Genomic DNA, 21,130 nt, shown 5'->3' with positions numbered 1-21,130 from the left:
GGCATTCAGAAATGTGATTTCAGGGACTTTCCTGGTCGTCCAGTGGTTAAGACTGTGCTTCCACTGCAGGGGGTGTGGGTTCGATCCCTGGTCTGGGAAGTAAGATCCCACATGCTGCACATTGAGGACAACAAATAAAAGCAAAATTTAAAAAAAATGATTTCAAATGATGAGTATCACACTTTTCACTTGGAAAAGTGGGAAAAAGTGCTCCTTGGAAGAAAGGTTATGACCAACGTAGACAACATACTAAAAAGCAGAGACATTACTTTGCCAACAAAGGTCCGTCTAGTCCAGGCTATGGTTTTTCCAGTAGTCATGTATGGATGTGAGAGTTGGACTATAAAGAAAGCTGAGTGCCGAAGAATTGATGCTTTTGAATTGTGGTGTTGGAGAAGACTCTTGAGAGTCCCTTGGACTGCAAGGAGATCCAACCAGTCCATCCTAAGGGAGATCAGTGCTGAATATTCATTGGAAGGACTGATGCTGAAGCTGAAACTCCAATATTTTGGCCACCTGATGCAAAGAACTGACTCATCTGCAAAGACCCTGATGCTGGGAAAGATTAAGGGCAGGAGGAGAAGGGGATGACAGAGAATGAGATGGTTGGATGGCATCACTGACTCAGTGGACATGAGTTTGGGTCCATCTGGGAGTTGGCGATGGACAGGAAGGCCTGGCATGCTGCAGTCCATGGGGTCTCAGAATCAGACATGACTGAGCAACTGAACTGACTGACACTTTTCACACAATCATGGAATTTAAACATTTTAATTACTCCTTTGCCTCACACACTAGATCCCATGACCCACTGAGGGTAAAGACTTGAGTTTTGTTCGTTTTTGTCCCTGCGGCACACAGAGGCCAGCAGAGCGGAGGACTAGCAGATAAGTGAACAGACACCCAGATTCCGCCGCCCAAGGAGGCGGGGCTCTGAGAACGAGGGGAGTCCTAACGTCTGTGTCTCTCCACAACGTGGCTCTTCCTGCCCTGGGCAGTGGAGTGACCCCACTTCTTTCAACGAGAAGAAAGTGAGTGTGCCCCAGCTCCTGAGGAAAAAAGGCTTTCTCCCAACTGTGAGTCACTGGATTCCTGACCTTCAAGTAGAATCTGTCAGACCCTGAGCACTGACGGTCAATTTTACGTGTCCATAGGGCCCGTCCGTGGTACCCAGGTAGGCAGTCAAGTGTTATTCTAGACGTTTCTGTGCAAGTGTGTTTCAGAGGAGATTCACATTTAAATCATGATTTGAATCATGGGTAAAGGTTATTCACACAGCATGGGTGGGCCTCGTTCAATCAGTTGAAGATATTAAAAAAAAAAAAAAAAGACTGACACACACATTACCTGTCCTCCCCACTCTAAAGGAGAAAGAAGCCGGTCATTCAGTCAGCAGATGGCCTTTGGACTCAAATTGTAACTGTCTCCTGGGTCTCCAGCCTACTAGCCTGATCTGCAGATTTTGGACTTGCTGGCCTCCATATTCACATGAGACAATTCCTTAAGATAAGTCTGTCTACCTCTCTGTCTCTTTATACATGTGTATATGTGTGTGTGTGTATGTACACATGTGATCTTACTATCCTATTGATTCTGTTTCTGTGGAGAATCTGAATACACCAAGCACAAGTCAAGTGTCCTCAGTTGTACCAGGAAGTGTCAGGATATCACAATATAAGAGACCACAGCGAGGACTCAAGGAGGCCTCCAGAGTGATCTCACCCAATCCTCTTTCTGATATTGAGAAACCGAGGCCCAGAGAGGGCAATTATCTGGCTCAGGGTCACACAGCGGGGTGGAGCGGAAGCCAAGAACAGGGAACATCTAAGACCCTCCACGTCCCTCCCACACGACAACACAAGGCTCTTGGGGTAACATTCAATTTAATTATGTGGACAAACGCAAAGAAAAATAAGACCAGCAGAGGATTTTATTGAGCACTTTTGTGCCAAGCTCTCCGCTGCAGGATTTTATATGCTTATTTCATTTAATCTTCTCAGCAACCCTGCGAGGCAGGCATTAGTATCCTCTTTGACAGATAAGCCATGAGTGGGAGAGGGAAAACAGTTCCCCTGGGGCAAAGCTGCTGGCGTTTCTGGAGGTGGGAGGGGAAGGGGATGCAAGCTGCAGCTTCAGCCCTAAATTGGAAGCCCTCTTTGCTTAAGATGCTGCAGGAAAGAGCAAGGCTGCAGGACCAGAGACGCCTGGGCTCCTGGGGAAGGAGGCGTGTCACGTCATGGCAACTCTCACCCCCTGAGGATTTTTCATGCCAATGACCTTACTTTGCTGTGAATCTCTAGTTCCTGCACATGTCTCTGCACACAAAGGCTTATTTTGAAGGGAACACCTGTTCCCTAATCGCTCCAGCTGATGCTGCAATCTCCACAGATTGTGATGTTATTTGCTAATGCACTGGGCTTCTCGGGGACTTGAAGGCACAGCCCGTGAGGGAGGCGGGGGAGTGGATTTTATTCCTTGCTTGGCAGCCCTTGCCTTGCGGGGGGCGGGGGGGAAGGCACAGGATGGGCACGGGGCTCTGAGCCCACATAATCAGATGGGACCCAAATGGAACTGGTCCTGAAAATAGCCCATTGAGCTGTGAGCAAGTTCACCACTGAGCACCCACCAATAAGCTATTTTATCTGACTCTTGTGAAAGACAGAGATGTCTTCTTTGACACACATCCCCAAAAATAGCCAAGAAAAGAATGGAGGGGGAAAAAAAAGATACTGTATCTTGCGCCCGCTGTGAGCCTATTTCTGTACTAAAATCCTTTCTAAGATATAGGTATTGTCCCATTTTAGACTGAAGGAGCCTAAATTTTTACAGGGTGAATAGAGTCCGCCACATCACAAAGTATTGAGCAGAGCAGATATTTGAAAGCATAGCCTTCTCTCTGCCTCATCACTGCAGTGATGCTCGGCCTCTCCAGATGTAACAGAATCAGACAGGCGGAGATGATCTACACTGTTCCTCATCCCAAGCCACACCAGGTCCAGGGCTTCTGAACGGTTCCCTCTTAGCATCCAGGTGTCCATGGAGATGCCTCACTCTCCCGCTGCTCTCTGTCTGCCGTCGTATAAGGCAAGGAACCCCTCTGTGACTCAGCTCTCTCACTGCTCAGAGTTCTATATGAACATGACCAGGTACTTGGATCAGTCATCCATCCAACACACACCTCCTGAGGGTTAACCACATGTGCCAGGCATAGTGCTGGGCCCTAAGGATGTGGAGTTGAAGGCACTGGGCTCTGTCCCCAGCTGTCTGGAGCCCACTGGAGGAAAGACAGAGATGCCTAGAGTTGACTGTAGAGAAAGCATTTGGGAGGGAGAATTTCTTGCTAGGAGATCAGACAGCACTTCTCAGAGGGGCATTCGAGGATGTGCAGACAGGCACCCAGGAGTTCCTTCAGGGCAGACACCCGATCACCATCATACCCTGTGCTCCTGTGGTCCCAGCAAAGGCTCATGTCTGGGGATAGAAGTGTCGTCAAAGATGCACTGAATTGATCTACAACCACTGATATGCCCTGATGTTCCAAACCATGTTGCCTGGAAAACAGAGTCTAAGTCGGAGATTTTCAGGTGGGTCTACTGGGGAGGTCTCAGAGGCAGAGCATATGCAGGAGTGAGAAGCAGCATGGGACAGAGGGAGAGGCTGGGCTATGATATGGTCACGATAAAGCCTTCGGTCAAGCCTTGGGGGGTCTGGAGCAGGGATGGAACTTTTTACCTATTACAGCAACGAACACACATACTCACCTGCGAGGTTATTGAGTATCAGCAACCCCACTCTACAGGTGGGAAAACTGAGGCTCAGAGAAGTGAGCAAATGAAGGATGGAGCCAGGTTTTGAAATGAGCTTATGGTCAAAGGGCTTTTGAGGTTCCACATGGTCCAGGAGGGAAAGCCTCTTACAACATGTCCCATGACCTCCATGGAACCATATTTTTCAAGGGGCCATATGACAGGCGTACCATGTGAAGACCCTCCTCTCTGCCACTACCCTGGGGGCTGGCATTAGGAATATGATTGATAAATGTAGCAGCCAACCAAAGAAGGAACGGATGGGTCAACAAGAGATAAGGATGGAGGGAGCAGAGAAACTCTATACGCAGCATCTGAAATGAACAGAAGTCTCACAGAACAGACACAGCCTGCCAAGTGAGGTCTGCAGTCTTGGGGCCACTGCCCCACACAGACGTTACCTCTGAGGAGGTCGGCTTGCAGTATCCAGCTCCGAAGACCAGGTTTTCCAGGGAAAGGCTAGACTGCTCTGGTCCTGTGTCTGGGCCGCCTTTCCCAAGCCAGGAGCCTCTTCCTGGGCGAGTAAAACTGTAAAGAAGTGAATTGAAAGAATTGAAAATGTGTCTAACTTTTGTCGAAGGATGTAAAGGAAAAGATGGTGCCATTAATTCCGCCTCCTTGACGCTGTTGCTGGGGAGCCTGAGATAAGCCATTTAGAAGAGATAGTAGGTGGTCCTAGAGGTAAAGAACCAGCCCGTCAATGCAGGAGACACAAGAGATGTGGGTTCAATCCCCGGGTCAGGAAAATCCCCTGGAGGAGGGCATGGCAATCCAACTCCAATATTCTTGCCTGGAGAACCCCATGGACAGACGAGCCTGGAGGGTTACAGTTCACGGAATGGCACGAAGTCGGACACAACTGAAGCGACTGAGCACGCACACACAGCTCACCCCCGAGGGATGCTTGGGTGGGACATTTATGGATGCCACCAGGACAAGTGGGTGTAACTGGCACATGAGCTTTGGGGCCAAGGATGTCACACATTCCACTTTGTCTATAAATGCCCACAACCTGCTTGATGAGATGCATGGAGGCAGAGGTGACTTAACCACAGGGGAAGGCAGCATGGGATCTTGAGCAGAAAGACAAGGGGAGGCTCCATCTGATGTGGTATGAGTCCTACAACTACTCCTGTCATTAGTACAACCCAGAGTGAAGTCCTCCAACCCCCAGGCCCCTCCTGAACCTCTGTTCTTCTGTGGGAGAAGGGAAAACAGTATCCACCTCCACGACATGACCACACAGAAGTTTCATAGGATCGTGGATGTCAAAGATTTTCACTGTGTCAACACTAGTTAGAAACTCTGTACCTGTTCCACAGACAAAAATACAGACCCTGCTCAGCTCTGCAAGGCATCACAAGATTAACGAGCACAGAGAGATGGTAACCATCCATCTTAGGATCAAGGGAGATCAGAAAAGCCCATGTGAGTTGGTGGTGGTTTAGTTGCTAAGTCATGTCCAACTCTTGTGATCTCATGGACCATGGCCCACCAGGCTCTTCTGTTCATGGAACTCTCCAGGCAAGAATACTAGAGTGGGTTGTTATTCCCTCCTCCAGGGGACCTTCCTGACCCAAGGACTGAACCCTGTCTCCTGCATCTCCTGCAACTGCAGGTGGATTCTTTACCCACTGAGGCCTACCAGGGTTTAAATTCCAGCAGCAGCATTTTCCAGCTCCATGGGGAAAGTTTTAAACCTCCCTGTATCCTCATAAGTCAAAAAGGTTGATACCAGCACCTTAACAGTGGCGTTGTCTGAGGATTCCATGAGTTTAGCCACGTGCAAGTACAATGTCTGGCAAAGAACAATGATTCAATAAATGCTAGAAGTTCTTGTCAATAATACCACAAAATCATAAAATCTAACATAACCGTTATTCTATTTATATAGCTATTGTTAATAATACCACAAATACAATCCACTCTAATAGAATCATGTCTTGGAATTGTTTAGAACCGAGATTCGAAGCAACTCTACAGTTTAGCTAGAATGTGGATAAATGGAACACTGCAGTAGAAATGGAGAATTTGTGTATGAGCCATGATGCTCATGGCACATTCAGAGGACCAACTGCAAATTAGTCACTAGAATAACTCATCGTTGACTTCAGTGTGACCTTGAGCTGCCGAGTCCCTCAGGTGTACCCAGTTGAGGTTTAAACACTGAAGGTTAAACAGACCTGAGTCTGTTTCAGGGAAGGATCTTTTAAGGTAAAATTTTCATTCCACACCTGCTTCTTCCTCGCTGGACTTAACAACTGATGCTAAAACTGCTTTTCTGGAAAAACTGGAGCTTGCCCTACTTGACAGGTATTTCCCATAACCTTAAAGGGTTCCCAAACACTGTGAGTGAACTCATAGGAATCCTTCCTGCAGAGCCCAGAGAACAGAAGGCAGGTCTATTTTTACCCCCATCCCTGGAGAAGCCTCAACTCTGCTGGTGAATTTCTATCTGTGCCGCTCTCTGGCAAGGTGGCTACAGACAAACTTGCAAAGAATTATTTCTGTTAGGAGGTTAAACTTTCTATGCAGAGGAGCTGAAATAGCCCCATTAGCAGGCAGAGCCCAGGATGGAGCTCAGCAAGCAGATGGGCATGGTGACCAGGGAAGTACAGCATGGTCACATCACCCCACCAAGATCTCATTTCCTACATGCTGACCCCAGCAGGGGATCAGGACACTGACCCCTACCCAGCCATGAGTGGGGACTGGAGTTTCCCCAACCTGCATTTCAACCCCCAGCACTGAGAAGTGTCCTGAAAAGGGACATCAGGAAAGTTCCCTTCCAGAAACTGCATAATACAAGATTTCATCCCCAAATATCTCTCTGCTCACATGTGTAACCCACACCCTCATGCATGGAGGAGGTTTGAAGCGAGCTGATGGCACCTCTGGTCCTGCCAGGCATTTGGATGAAGATGCCCGGGTATGATAGGACATGCTTGTTGTTGCCAGTTCGGGCCCTCTGTTGTGGCATTCATAGAACCTCAGTGCACCTTGAGGCCATGGAGATGCTGGGACAATTCCCTGAAGAGAAAGCATGGGACCACTCAAGTGGTCCTACCCTTAAACAAACAGCCACCGGAGGAGCGGGCAGAAAACTGCATGCTGGGCACTGTCCTCATGTGAGACTCACTAAAACCTATGTGGACAGCCCCCACGAGTGTCCTGGCTTAGAGATGGAGACCGTGTATCTCAGAGATGTTAGGTGGCTTTTCAAATAAGGCACAGTTAGAAAGAAGCCAGGTCAGCTGAAGACAGCAAGTTGAAACCATTCAGCTCCTAGGTTCCCCATCCATGTCCTCCCCCAGGCCCCTGTCCACCTCTCCTCTGCCCCTCAGGGAGGCTCAGAGCTGAAATTTGCAGCCTGGGGGAGCTTCTCTGGTCTGCACTGATGTCCCCTGGGCAGCTCTCAGCATCTCAGCCACATGGGAGACTCAAGCATAACAAGGAAACCAAAGCGGTCACCCTGCCCCCAGAACCACAGGACATGTAACCTCATACCTGATCAGCGGCTGCTGCAGGGCCACCAGGGCGGCGTGGATGGTCACCGAGATCACCGACAGGTGGAAATAGTCGAACATGACGGGCACCTGGTGATGCAGGCCTCTCCGGGGGTGGAAGTGCAGGCCCAGCACACGGCTGCTGATCACGGGGACCCCGGCCATGTCCCTCAGCCTGCAAGGGAGGGGAGTGATTTACGTGAGTGGTGGTGGCGCATCCCTGCCTCCAGGAGAGTCCCATGGCAACCTTGCCCACACACAAACACTGTGCACCCATTGGCTTATCCAATCCCTCCCTGCAAATAACTCTGCCAGGTAAAAACTTTTTTGCCATGATGGAAAAATGAAGCAACCGAGGCTCAGAGATGGAAAGCAACCCCCGGGACCTCACACAGCTGCTATGTGGCAGAGCTGGGCTCACACTCTGCTATCACGGATGCCGAGCTCACCTTGCAGTGATGAAAAGATGCCCAGATGCTTTTCCAGGCTCAACAGTGAAGCCCTCCTGGACTCCCATGTCCCAGCGTGCTCTTGTGTTTCCCCCATGGGCCCCCAGCACAGCACTTCCTTGCTACCACTGTGTTTTCTGCAAGAGTCCTACCTCTTAAAGGCAAGAACTGTGACTAATTCACTGTTGAATCCCTAACACCAAACACAGAATTGGGCACACATCAGAAATCAGTCAGATATTTGTTTATCAAAAGGGATATGTGACTGAATGAATAAATGACCTCCGAAGAGCAATCGAGTCTGATCAGTTTCATCCAGGATTCCCCATACCTCCTCTCTCGTGTTTTGTAACTGATGGAGACAGAATTCAGTTATTTGGCGGGGGGGGAGGGGGGGGGGTCTCAATATAGGAAAGGACTGAACTGCCTTCAATCTTTCCCACCCTAAGGCTGGGAAAGATTGAGGGCAAGAGGAGAAGGCGGGTGACAGAGGGTGAGATGGTTGGATGGCATCACTGACTTAATGGACAGGAGTCTGAGCAAACTTCAGGAGAGAGGAAGGACAGGGAAGCTTGGTATGCTGCAGCCGATGGGGCTGCAAAGAGTCAGACACAACTGAGCGAAAGAACAACAAAACGACAAGGTGGGAGAAAACAGAGATGAACTGGATGGCATTGAGAAGAAAATCAAACAAACACAAAACAGAGAAAGGGCCCTGGTGTTTAACTGGAGGGGAAGAGATGGCGTGAAGAGCCGTGTGTGTCCAGCTGAGGTCTTTCATGTGTAGCCTCAAGGACTGAGCCTGAGAGCAACTAAGGGAAGGCACACAGGGGTGACCTGTCCCTTGAAGTAAAGAGGAATGTCCTGATAGGCAGGACTGCCCAGGACAGGGTGGGATCTTTCGGGGAGAAGTGAGGCCCCCATCCCTGTGCAAGCACAGAGTCATGGCTCTTGGTAGAGCAGCAGTTTCAAATGCAAGGTCAGGCTAGAGCAGGTTTCCCAGCCTCAATGATACAGACCCTTGGGAGCTGAACAATGCTCTGCTGGCGAGTGGGGTGCAATCTATGCATCATGGGATGTTTAGGACTATCCCTGGATCCCACCCACTAGAAGCCAGGAGCACCCACCCCCTGCCCAGAGTGACAATCAAAAATGTCCCCAGAGGGCCCTCCTGGCCGTCCAGTGGTTAAGACTCTGAGCTCCCAATGCAGGGGCATGGGTTTGGGTTCGATCCCTGCTCAGGGAACTAAGGTCTTGCATCCACGCTGTATGGCACAGCCAAAAAATTAAAATGTGAAAAAAAAAAATTTAATAATGAGAAAATGTCTCCAGATTTGGCCAAATTCCCCTGGGGGACACAATCATCCCATCTACACTGAGAACCACTGGACAGGGTGGACATTCAGAGCCCTTGCGCCCCTGACATCACCTGGCATGCTCCTCTGTTTTGATCCTGCTCAGGCCTAAATGGATCCAAAAGAAGCTGACTGCCTGGGTCATGTTTCAAAGCCTGAAGTCTACCCCCAGGATGTAATAGAGATGCTTTGTCATTCCTAAACCCAATTTATGAAAATTAAAAAATATGGCATTTTCAAGTCCTGCCCGGCCTCTGGCTTCCTGTTCCTCTTAGCTAATCTTATACTCCAAGGAAACACTCCGCTCTGATGGTTATTAAGTACTTTGTGCTATAGGGAGGAAGTGACCCATGGAAACTTGCGCCACACACATCTAGGAAGCCACAGAGAGGAAGACGGCACTGATCCCTGGGCCACGCGCTTGGCCCGGCTTGGATATTCCCTCTCTTAATCCTCATAACAGACCTGTGAGGTACAGAACCGGTAATGAAGCCTGTCTTATAAACGAGACTACTGAGATTTAGAAAACTGCCGGAATGTACCCAGTGTCTCATGGTCAATGAGCTCAGAGCCCATTGCTGAGTTACATTTGCTTTGGGCCAGTCCCCAGCACGCACGTAGCCTCTCTGTTAACTACTATTCTGATGGTAATAAGGCACGTTTATTGTATCTCGCATACCTGATCATTTCCCACCCTGGAGGGCTGGGTAGGGGAAGACTTCTAGGCTGAGTTTAGGATCAATGACAAGGTTCTGTGATCCAGTGGAAATGTGTGCCAGGGAGAAATGGATGAACACCTCTGAAGGAAGAGGCGTAAGAATATAGATCAGGGAGTCCTAATGAAATTAATAAAGTGAGTGAATGATAGAAATCCTAGATTGTTGAGAGGGAACATGAGAACAATAGAGACAAGGACTTCACTTCTGAGTTTATAGCTTAGAAAGAAGGCCAGCTTCATATGGGGCTTCTGAGTTCCACATGGTGCTAGAACAATAAGTCCTGGGGATGGGGTGAGGAAGGTAAGATTTCTCAAGCATCCACAACCCCTCCAAAAGGTAAGCAGAAGTGATGAGAGAAGCAGGTGGCCAGAAGGGCTTGGGGTGCAGATAAAGACAAGCGTGAGGAATCTGTGATGCTGAGCACAGATCCAGTGGCAGGCCCATGGACAGATCCTCCTGCCAGCCAAGCCATGAGGCATTACCATCTACATACACATCAGCAGGTGTCTATTCTCAAAGCAGAGACATAGTCAGGTTTCTAACATTTTAGAAATGGTCCCTCTGATTCAACACCCCATGTTATGAAAACTCCCTTAACAATCAGACACATCTCAGGGATGGGACAGTCCTTAAGAAAGGAAGCAAAGCTCTAACAGGGACTCTGAAATTTGAAGGGTTTGGGAATCGTTCCACTGGCATCAGCCCCTTGGCCACCTGATCTCCTATTCCCCACTGGAGAAGGCGAAGCATTTGCTGAAGAGGTTGTGGGGTTCAGAAGCGAGGATTAATTTGCATCAAGTGGTCAGACTGTGCTGACATTGTGCTAATAAAACCAATGGAAAAGAAGCACCTCCATCTTCACCTTAAGCCTAATCAGGGGAGTCTTCAAGGGGGCATGCCCTGTGTCCCCTAGAATAGAAGGAACACAGGTCCTGGTGCCTGACGTATCCTGCAAAGGTCCTCAGGAAAGAAGCTGAGGGTAGCTGGGAAGGCCAAAGAAGAGTGAACCGCAACGGGGTGGGAGTCCCCACCAGCGTGAGATGAGGATGAAAGTGCTGTGGTCATTATCCAAGAGCCAGATGTGAAGTCCCCAGAGAAGAATCTGCCAAAAGAGCTTCTGGCAAGGAGTGAACGACCCAACCATAAGAGGCATCATTATTTCAAAGAACTGCAGGGGTTGGAGGAGAGGGGAACCAGCTAAAGGGCCTAGCTCCAAGGACTCACAAGCACACCCCGAGAGTAGATAAAGCAGTGATCCAGCATCTACCCTGTGAAGCGTCCTGCCTGCAACTGAACCCATGAAGCATGACTCCCAGCGCCATCTGCAATCTCCTCCCTCGTCTCTGTGCCTGACCCTGAGAGGCCCACACAACCCGGGCGGAAGGAAACAGGAAGCTGTAAAAGAGGCTCCACAAACCCTTTTGCTATAGTGGGAGTTTCCCACCCTGAGAAATCTCGGAGCTGGGGTGCAGTGGAGCCAAGAGGCAGTGCCGATCCCAATAATCGTTGGGATCATTCCCCATTGGGAATGGACTTTTTCATACCTGAAAAAAGAACTATTTATGACATGAAAGAACAGGCTGTGACATGACTGTTTCACCCCTAGGGTAGAAGGAAGAGGCCACAGAACAAGCTTAAAGGAAGCAGTTATGAGAAAAAGGAGGGTTGCTTCCTTACTGAATCAGTAGGTTATACATCAGTGGATTTTCAGAGTTGAAACATAAGAGCAAAAATTCAGTGTAAAGATGAGGATCCAGGCAGAATCTCCTCTGATGCAGAAGGGGCCTTGAGGTTTATAGGCTTATAGGGTCAATCATCGGAGAAGGCAATGGCACCCCACTCCAGTACTCTTGCCTGGAAAATCCCATGGATGGAGGAGCCTGGTGAGCTGCAGTTCATGGGGTCACTAAGAGTAGGACACAACTGAGTGACTTCACTTTCACTCTTCGCTTTCATGCATTGGAGAAGGAAATGGCAACCCACTCCAGTGTTCTTGCCTTGAGAATCCCAGGGACAGGTCAGCCTGGTTGGGCTGCTGTCTATGGGGTCACACAGAGCTGTACATGACTGAAGCGACTTAGCAGCAGCAGCAGCAGCAGGGTTAATCATCTAAAGACCTAATTAATACTGCATTGCAAGTGTATGGGGGTGAGTGCTGGAGATAAGGTGCTAGTGAATAAAGCTGGGAAGTCAGGAGTTGTCGGTGTCTGCAGCCACTGAGCAAGCTGCCTAAAAGGCACGCAGCTTGAAATGACCACATAGATATTGCTTGTCCACGTTTCTTCAGCTGATCAGGAACCAGGTTTCTAAGCGAGGTTCTGAGGTTCATGGCTATCAAGATACCCTAGAGCTGGAGAAGGGCTCAGCAGAGGGAATTGTACCATCACGCTTGAAGGATTCCAAGGACACTCACTGTTGTTCACTGTCCGTAAAGTGCAAATCCACCTTGAGCTGGAAATCAACTTCACTTACCGCTTCTTCCACCTGGAAGAGAAACAACGTTTAAGGATTGCAGGAGTCAGATCTGGTTGAGAGAAAACACTGAGGTGGTCAATTTCCCAAAGTTAAATAATAATAATAATAATAAGCTCATTGCAAAATAAATATCATTTATGTGTAAAGCAGAATTTCCATGTTCTATGGAATTCTGATGGCACAGGGAGTCCATATTACATGGAAAATGGAAGGGATTTATGCAGTCAGATTTCAGGAAAAGTCAGTTTACAGGAAAATAAATGTTAAGTCAGTTTTCTAGCTTGCAGGACTGTTGAGAAACTTATTTCCCAAAGAGATTTGATCTGGAATCTTCAGAAGCAGAGGTGAAGGGTTCTTTGGCACCTGCTTTGGAAAGGTGAAAGCAGGGAATTTCCACAGAGGAAACCCCACTTGGCTAGAGATGGGAAAATGATGGAGGTGGCATTACTTGTGGCGCCTTCGAGGGGCTGGCACTATCCTTCAGGTTCAGAGAAGGAAATAAAGTCACTTCCCAAGGCAACTCAGCTTCACAAGAAAGCGGACCCTGCACTTTTGTCTTGCAATCCATTACATGTAGCCTTTTATGCTTTCAGACACTTCAGCATTTCACATCCTACCTGTGACTGTTTCCATTCTCAGCTTTTAAAACACCGTATTCTTTGACTAGCACGGGAACCTATTTGTTCTACTTGCCAACTTCTCACGCACACCTAAAAGATGGTGACCCCAGGAGTCACTTGCTAAAAACCAGATCTCACTGATGCCCCCATTCAGGAAACCCAGGTGAGTACCACATGCCTGGGACAGGGGTCACCTCCTCCTCACCCTCAGGCCGGATGGGACCATTCTCCTCCATGAACCGCAAGACCATGTTGTTGTTGTTTTCTATCTTAGCATTCAATGCTTCCTATAAAATCGTCTCAGCTTTATAACTTTGGGGTTACAAGCCCATGAGACAAATATCAGGTTGGCCAAGAAGTTCATAACATGGTACATAAAAACCCAAACGAACTTTCTAGCCAACCCAATATTAACTTCTCAATGGACATGAATTTGAGCAGACTCCAGGAGATAGGGGAGGACGGAGGAGACTGGTGTGCTGCAGTCCATGGGTTTGCCAAGAGTCAGACATGACTTAGCGACTGAACAACAACAATGTTAGCTGCGGACACCTTCTGTTTAGTCCTCATCACATTTCTTACTGTGTTTTGAACAAGCAGAAAACACTTAGGAATCAGGCAGTTTTCACATTTCCATCGCAGGTTTCCAGCTTCTGAAAAAACAATCCCCGGATCTGGCCACGCTGAGCTGGCATTCAGAAGCTCCACTTGGCTCAGGGGACTCACTGAGAAACTCCATCTGCCTGTGGCTAAACCCCTCTGGCCACTTTCTTGCCTAGTGTCCCCTGTAATCTGATATCATTAAGGGACAGACTAGGCTTAATCCATTCTGGATCCACAGCTCCAGGAAAAATGCCCCCCATGTGAAGAGCATTCATGAATAAATGTGTTTCTTCTCCACCCCCACCTCTAGATTCTGTTTCTTTACAAGAATGCCCTCATTCTGCAGGGATGGAAGTCTCCTACCCAAAAGCCTCTTCGGAAGCATGTTCCTGGTTAAGCATAACTTAGGCAGAGACATATGGATGAAATTTATCTTTAGCTTCCCAGGGTTTTAAAATTTGTGAAAAAAAAATCTAAGCATTTCAAAGTTCACATTTTGCTGAATCTGAGAGCTATGAATAACTTCCTCTTAGCTTTGTTTTGCATAATCATGCACCCCGCTTTATACACAAAACCCAAGCAACTCAGCCTCTTGTCACCAGCCCCTGGGGAGTGAGACTGGCAAAACCAGCCCTCCTAACCACCTCCGAGCATGCATTTGTCTACTGAACAAAAATTCACTGTAGGCTCCAGTTTTAAACTTGCTGCAAGGCTCTTTGGAGCAAAGAGAGAAATTTAGGAGCAGGATCAGCTGTCACTAGATGGAGCCTGGCTATGACTTCACTGAGGTCCCAATACATCTTTAATTGCAAGATGCTCCAGAAGGCAGTCACTGGTTTCTTGAACCATTCACTTCTCTCATTTCTTCATTACCTGCCTCTCTCTCCAAATACACACTCTCACATGCGCATGCGCTCGCGCGCGCGCGCACACACACACACACACACACACACACACACACACACACAAACTTGCTTTTCCATTGCCCTGCCTTATTCTGGTTAAAGAGATGGCTTCCTTTCAAGGGTGTTTTTTTTGTTTAATTGAAGAAGAGCTGACTTACAATGTTGTGTTAATTTCTGCTACTTAGCAAAGTGATTCAGTCATGTGTGTGTGTATATATATATAAAATATGTGTGTGTATATATGCATAATATATAAAGAACATAAAAACGTTTTAAAAGAATGTTATAGTACATACATATATGTTAAAGAATATGTAAGTACAATATAAGTAAAAACTATAAAAAAGAATGTGTATACGTATACATTCTTTTTTTACATTTTTTTCATTACAGTTTATCATAGCTTATTGAAATAGTTCTCTGTGCTATACAGCAGGACCTTGTGGTTTATCCACCCTATATATAGTAGCTTGCATCTGTTAATGCCAACCTCCCAGGTGGGTGACTTTCTACTGTTTTATACTGTAATAGAAACAATAACCTAGCCAGGATTTACAGAAGGGTTACTCTGTAGCGACACTATATAGGACACATACCACTGCCATACACTATCTTATTTAATGTGGGAATAACTGAAATAAGACATATTTTCCCCAGTTACAAATGAAGAAATTGAGACTCAGTGTAGGAAAGTCACTTCCAAGGCTTAACTAGTTAGTGGGTCCAAAGTCCAGATTTAGTCAAGGGTTTCTCACTTCTTCAGTCTTCTCCCTCAGCCTAACCTGTGTTGTGGGTTGTACAGTTTAAGGTAACTGATTTCAACTCCACTTATAATAGTAATTCTTGTGTCTTCTCTTCCCTTATGAACCTCTTTTCTGAGCTGTACCACAGCTGAGGGGATAAGAAAGCAGCTTTGGAAGCCAAGTTACATGGGTGCAGATCTTGCTCTGTCTTTTAGCATTTGTGTGACCTTGGGCCAACCAACCTAAGCTTGTTTTTCATCTGCAAATTGGGGGTAAAATGATTATGTTTACACTCCTTGCCTACATGCTAAGTTGCTAAGTCGTTCTAATTCTTTTGCAACCCCATGGACTGTAGCCCACCAGGCTCCTCTGTCCCTGGGATTCCGCAAGCAGGAATACTGGAGTGGGTTGCCATGTCCTCCTCCAGGGGATCTTCCCAACCCAAAGGTTGAACCCGAGTCTCCAGTGGCTCCTGTACTGCAGGCAGATTCTTTACCACTGTGCCCACTCAGCGGGGAAGCCCACTCTTACTCCATAGATCACTGCTTTTGTGTAACTATGCAAGAAAAAGCACATAAAAGTGTGTGAAGAAAGGCCATTCTGCACTTACCATAGCACAGGAAATTGTGTGCTGCCTGTGTCAGCACTGCATATGCCTACTGCTCACACCCAGGACTGTGTGCATGTGTGACCATGAACTCTGGCCTCCTGGCCATACGCAATGCTTTGGCTACGATAAACAGACACTCCCTAGAGCTAACACATCCATTCCAGAGATACAGCTTTTATGAACGTATCTAATTAACTCTAATTGTCACTCATCCAGATGCAATGATTAATGATAACACTGTTTGCTGCCATAAAGATTAACCCCAACACAATAATAAATTATTAGCTAGTAAAGATAAGTGACTTTCCACACAGAAGAAAACACAGTGTTCCATAGGAACAACGTCTTGTACAAAATGAACACAGGACTAAGTGCTGGCAAACATGCCCTGTTCATGCTCAGAACTTGGCTTGTGGCGACCTCATGTGATCTCAACTCGAGTGTTGAGTGCAAACCTTGAAAAGATTTGAACTCATAGGGGCAGGAAAGAGAGTCTGATGGAATTCAGATGGAATAATGACTGAGAGACCTGAGTCATGTCCAAAACCCAGCCTCCAATCATAACCATTCTGTCCATGAAGCTCTCTGAGATAAATGTGCCAAAGGACAAGGGCCCATGAGAAGTCAAGTGACCTTCTCTTAGTAGAATTCGGGGAAGCTGAGCTTGGGCATGCAGCCTAACCAGGAGTCCCTGAGCCCCCAAAACCACCTCCAGTTATCTTTTCCTAAATGGCCTGTACCCACCAGAGTCCAGGAAAGAAGTAGATGATGGATTCAGTTCATTAAACAGAGTTGATTTACAAAGGTGTGGGGAGAACGTAAGGAAAGCAACCAGTGATGATGGTTGGGTACCTTGGGGTTTAGGAACGGCAGGATTCCTCACTACCTCCCCATCCCTACCTCAGGGCCTCTGTTCTAGTGGCACCCTCTCCAGGGATGCCTGGCTCCAAGGCCTCTGGGCTTTGACTCATACTGTTCCCCTGTATGGGATGCCCTTCATCTTTCTCTTGGTCTGAGGAAGTCTTAGTCCTGGCATATCAAAGCCAGCTTCTTTGTGAAGGCATCAGTGTCTCCCTGCAGAGTTCCCCTCCATCCTCCGTGCCCTGTGCTCATCTGCAGATGCAGCAGCACGTGCATCTCAGCTACTAGTTGCTGTTCAGTCGCTAAGTCGTGTCTGACTCTGCAACCCATGGACGGTGGCACGCTAGGCTCCTCTGTCCTTCGCTGTCACTTGGAGATTGCTCAAATTCATGTCCATTGAGTCAGTGATGCTATCTAACCATCTCATCCTCTCCTACCCCTTTCTCCTTTTGCCTTCAGTCTTTCCCAACATCAGGGGTTTTTCCAATAAGTCAGCTCTTCACTTTAGGTGGCCAAAGTATTGGACTTTCAGCTTCAGCATCAGTCCTTCCCATGAATATTCAGGGTTGATTCCCCTTAGGATTGACTGGTTTGATCTCCTTGCAGTCTAAGGGACTCTCAAGAGTCTTTTCCAGCTCCCAGTGCCTGTCTGTATGTCTTTTTTCTGATGAAGCATCCATCCTTTGAGGGAGTACTCCTGGTGCCTTCTTCAGGCTTTCTCATCATCTGAGGGCCTGCCCCACATCCCTTCACAAAGTAGGTACTCAGCAAACACTTACTGATTGACCCACTGACAGAGACCCAGCAAGTTAGTCAACAGGATTCACTTGGAACATGAAACAAGCAAGTAAACGAACAAAAGCATGAGTACAAAACTGGCTAAATCAGGAAGTGCAGGAATGCTCTAAAATCCCAAGTCCTGATCTGTCAGATTTCAGAACAAACCCAGAGCATCTTCTTTGCGCCCCATTCTCCTAGCAATGGGGTTTCCCAGGTGGCACAGTGGTAAATAAATCACCTGCCAATAAAGGAAACATAAGAGACATGGGTTTGATCCCTGGGTCAGGAAGATTCCCCTGGAGGAAGGCATGGCAACCCACTCCAGTATTCTTGCCTGGAGAATCCCATGGACAGAGGAGCCTGGCGGACTACAGTCCATACGGTTGCAAAGAGTCAGTGTAACTGAAGCACCTTGGCAGGCTCCTAGCAATGGGTACAAAAGGCACAGGAGGACTCAGCACTTGTGGCTGGTGGTAGGCTCAGGACTTACCCTTTCACCGTCTAAGAGCAGATGAGCTCGGAAGATCACGGCATCATTGATGGGCACCTCCTCGTTCCTGTATAAGATCTGGAAGACCCGGCTGCGCAAGGTGCTGTCGTGGACGCAGGCTGAGTGTGGGCTGCTGCTGTCTACAAAACAAGAACCGGTAGAAGCCCATGAACTCCCGTCCTGCCCTGGATCCTCAGCCTTTTGGGCTATCAGTCCAGCTCAAGGAAAGCAGTGGCCCCAAACTGCATTTCAATTCCCAAAGACCAAGGTCTACAGATGAACACGACTCCATCATGGAAGATTTATGGTCACCAAATGTCAGAAAGAACATTGTTCAAGCCTTTGTAAGTCATGAGATCTTAGCTAAATCACTTGCCATCACTTGGGCAACGCTCCTTGGCTGGACAGTGAAAGTGAGAAAGTGTTAGTGGCTCAGTTGTGTCCAACTCTGTGCAACCCTATGGACAGCAACCTGCCAGGCTCCTCTGCCCATGGAATTCTCCAGGCAAGAACATTGGAGTGGGCTGCCATTCCCTTCTCCAGGGGATCTTCTCAATGCTGGGATCAAACTTGGGTCTCTCACATTGCAGGCAAATTCTTTACCATCTGAGTCACCAGGGAAGCCCCTGGCTAGAAATTAGTACCTGTGAAATTCTTCTCTTGCTTACACACCCCTTCTTCCATAATGTCTTCCTTAATCCCCCTCTCCGAGAGATAATAACACAGAGATAAAGACAGAAATTGCCCTCCCTTCTCCAGAGATGCCCTAGTGCCCACAGAATCTCTCTCTCCTGAAAATGTGGCTTTCATACCACACAAGATATGAAGGATAATCTGTCTTTCATTTTAGATAAATGTGTTAATTCTCATTATACTAGATATCCAGTTTATTAAGGAATCTGTTCAACTTCATGTCCTCTGATACATTCTGTGCGTGCGTGCTCAATCGTGTCCGACTCTTGGTGATCCTATACAAGCTCCTCTGTCCATGACCCTATACAGGCTCCTCTGTCTATGACCCTACACAGGCTACTCTGTTCATGGGATTCCCAGGCAAGAATACTAGAATGGGTTCTAAATGTACCCTAATCCCTAAACACTGACTCAGAGTTAAATTGAATTTCAGGATCTTCCTGTGTCCATTGATCAGGATTACTATGGAGAGAAAAATGGGTGAATTCCTCCAAATCACTTAAACTGCACAGTTAGAAAAATCTAGAAATCTTCTAAAATCAATAATATTAATATTTATATAAAGTAATCATTATGCATTCATAATAATGGCCAAACAAGTGGTATTTCACAGCTTCCAACATATTTTTTAAATGTGTTTCTTTCCTTAGTCCTTATAGAAAATTGCTAGGGTAAGTCCTCATCACAGATGAAGAGACCAAGGTGCAAAGAGGAGGAGGCAGGTGTCCCATCGGTTGCTACAGGAGGAGGTGCTGTGTGGACCCATCCTCAGGTCTATGTATAACATCCGGGAAGAGAAGTCTCCGGTGAATGAGCAAAATGCTCCCATTTCAGACTTCCCTGGTGGCACAGTGGGTGGGAGTCTGCCTGCCAATGCAGGGGGCACGGGCTCGGCCCCTGGCCCGGGAGCATTCCACATGCCACGGAGCAACGGGGCCCGCGTGCCACAACTACTGAGCCCACGCTGTAGAGCCCAAGCGCCGCGATTATCGAGCCTGCTGCAGCTACTGGAGCCGGCACACCCAGAGCCTGTGCTCTGCACCAAGAGAAGCCACCCCAATAAGAAGCCTGCGCACCACAATGCAGAGCAGCCTCCGCTCACCACAACTGAAGCCCGTGCAGCAACAAAGACTCAGTGCAACCCAAAATGAATAAATGCCTAATTTTTAAACACACCCGTTTCCTAGCAAAAGGTAAGCTCTATTGAGAAACAACTAATGTGACTGCCAGAGGAAGCAAGAAAATGTTTTTAAAAATGAGCTCAACCAGCAAGGGGAAACAGCTTGAGTGCCTTGTGCAATGTCCCCAGCTGGCTCAAACTGTCCCTCCGAAACAGGGACACACGGTCACAGCCGCCACCCCATGAGCAGTGACGCTGCACACCTGCCTTGTTGCTTCAGAGGAGGGAGAAAAAAAGAAATGTAAAATCCCAGATTGTTTCCACGGCCGCTCAGATTGGCACTTCATCATGAAGGAAATAAAATTACTGGCTCAATGCAGCCCTATTTAGACCTATTGGATTCAAATTGATGTGGTTTTTAAACAGAAATGATCCTTGTGTGCAAGTGCCTTTCTGTTTTTATTTGCTGCACCAGACCTTTCTCTATCACTGTCAAGGCCAGGTTGATCTATAAGTCAGACTGACATCATGCCCAAGGATGGATGGAGTAAATACTCTGAAGGTCAGAGCAACGCAGAGCCGTCTAATACCTGGAGGGACAGCCAGCAAAACAGTTCAATCACTTGCCTTCTTGGGCGAGTGACATCATTCCTTGTAAGAGCAGCTTTCCACGTGAAAAATGGGCATCTCCACACATTGACCTTCTGTGATCAGTGTAGACCAAAGAGGATAAAATAAATCAAGATCTGAAGACCAGGCACGTGGCTGACATGCAAAATACAGGAGGATGATTTTTCAATTGTGTTTCGAGAAAAGTCGTAGCACCTTTCTGTTGAATGCATTTCCAGTGGCTACATACGTGAGATGAGCTCCTCTGATTTTTCAGCAGATTGACAAACAGGACTTAGCAGTATTTACAGGAGACCCTCACATCCCAAGATGCCCCATTAAGCCCAGGATGAGGCATTTCTGATGCCCTGTGGGACCTGTGGCATTTTCTCATCACTAGTAACCAGGGCATAAACAAGTGCCTCCTTGCCAAGGAAGGTTCACTGATCACAAGGCACCCTCTGGGCTTGTGGGCATCACTGTGACAGTGCCTGCCAGCTTTGTTCCCACCAGGATTCTCCCTTCTTCGACAGTGACAACCCACACTTGGACACCTTGCTCATTATCCTGGCTCCCTCTTCCTGACTTTCTGCAAGGCCACTTCCTGAATTTTCTATGATTGGCTCTCTTGCTAGTTCACGGAACCTTCCTTGGCAGACAGAGGGTGCTCGTTCACACCCGGTGCTCTGCACCCTCTCATGCACCAGGTACTGGGCACCCAGAGGTAAAGGTGGTGCCCGCTCTCTCTGTGCTGAAAGACCTTGCTCAGACTTTGGGAGGCTGCCC

At 47.7% G+C, this 21,130-nt stretch overlaps 1 protein-coding gene across 7 annotated transcripts in view; it reads right to left on the bottom strand.

Annotated features, from left to right (window-relative positions):
• Positions 1-21,130, bottom strand: part of FAM135B (family with sequence similarity 135 member B) — a 264,335-nt gene that overhangs the window by 76,520 nt on the left and 166,685 nt on the right. For all 7 annotated transcript variants that reach the window (XM_070802404.1, XM_070802408.1, XM_070802409.1 and 4 more), the window contains 4 exons: positions 17,923-18,062; positions 12,249-12,319; positions 7,314-7,487; positions 4,208-4,334 (listed from right to left, as the gene is read on the bottom strand). In XM_070802404.1, the coding sequence (XP_070658505.1) occupies positions 4,208-4,334; positions 7,314-7,487; positions 12,249-12,319; positions 17,923-18,062 (512 nt within the window). The remainder of the gene's footprint in view (positions 1-4,207; positions 4,335-7,313; positions 7,488-12,248; positions 12,320-17,922; positions 18,063-21,130) is intronic.

Source organism: Bos indicus, chromosome 14 (genome assembly GCF_029378745.1).
Source record: "Bos indicus isolate NIAB-ARS_2022 breed Sahiwal x Tharparkar chromosome 14, NIAB-ARS_B.indTharparkar_mat_pri_1.0, whole genome shotgun sequence".
NCBI classification, from domain to species: domain Eukaryota; kingdom Metazoa; phylum Chordata; class Mammalia; order Artiodactyla; family Bovidae; genus Bos; species Bos indicus.
The sequence above is the reverse complement of the archived record's forward strand: the minus strand, read 5'-3'. Positions and strand labels throughout refer to the sequence as shown.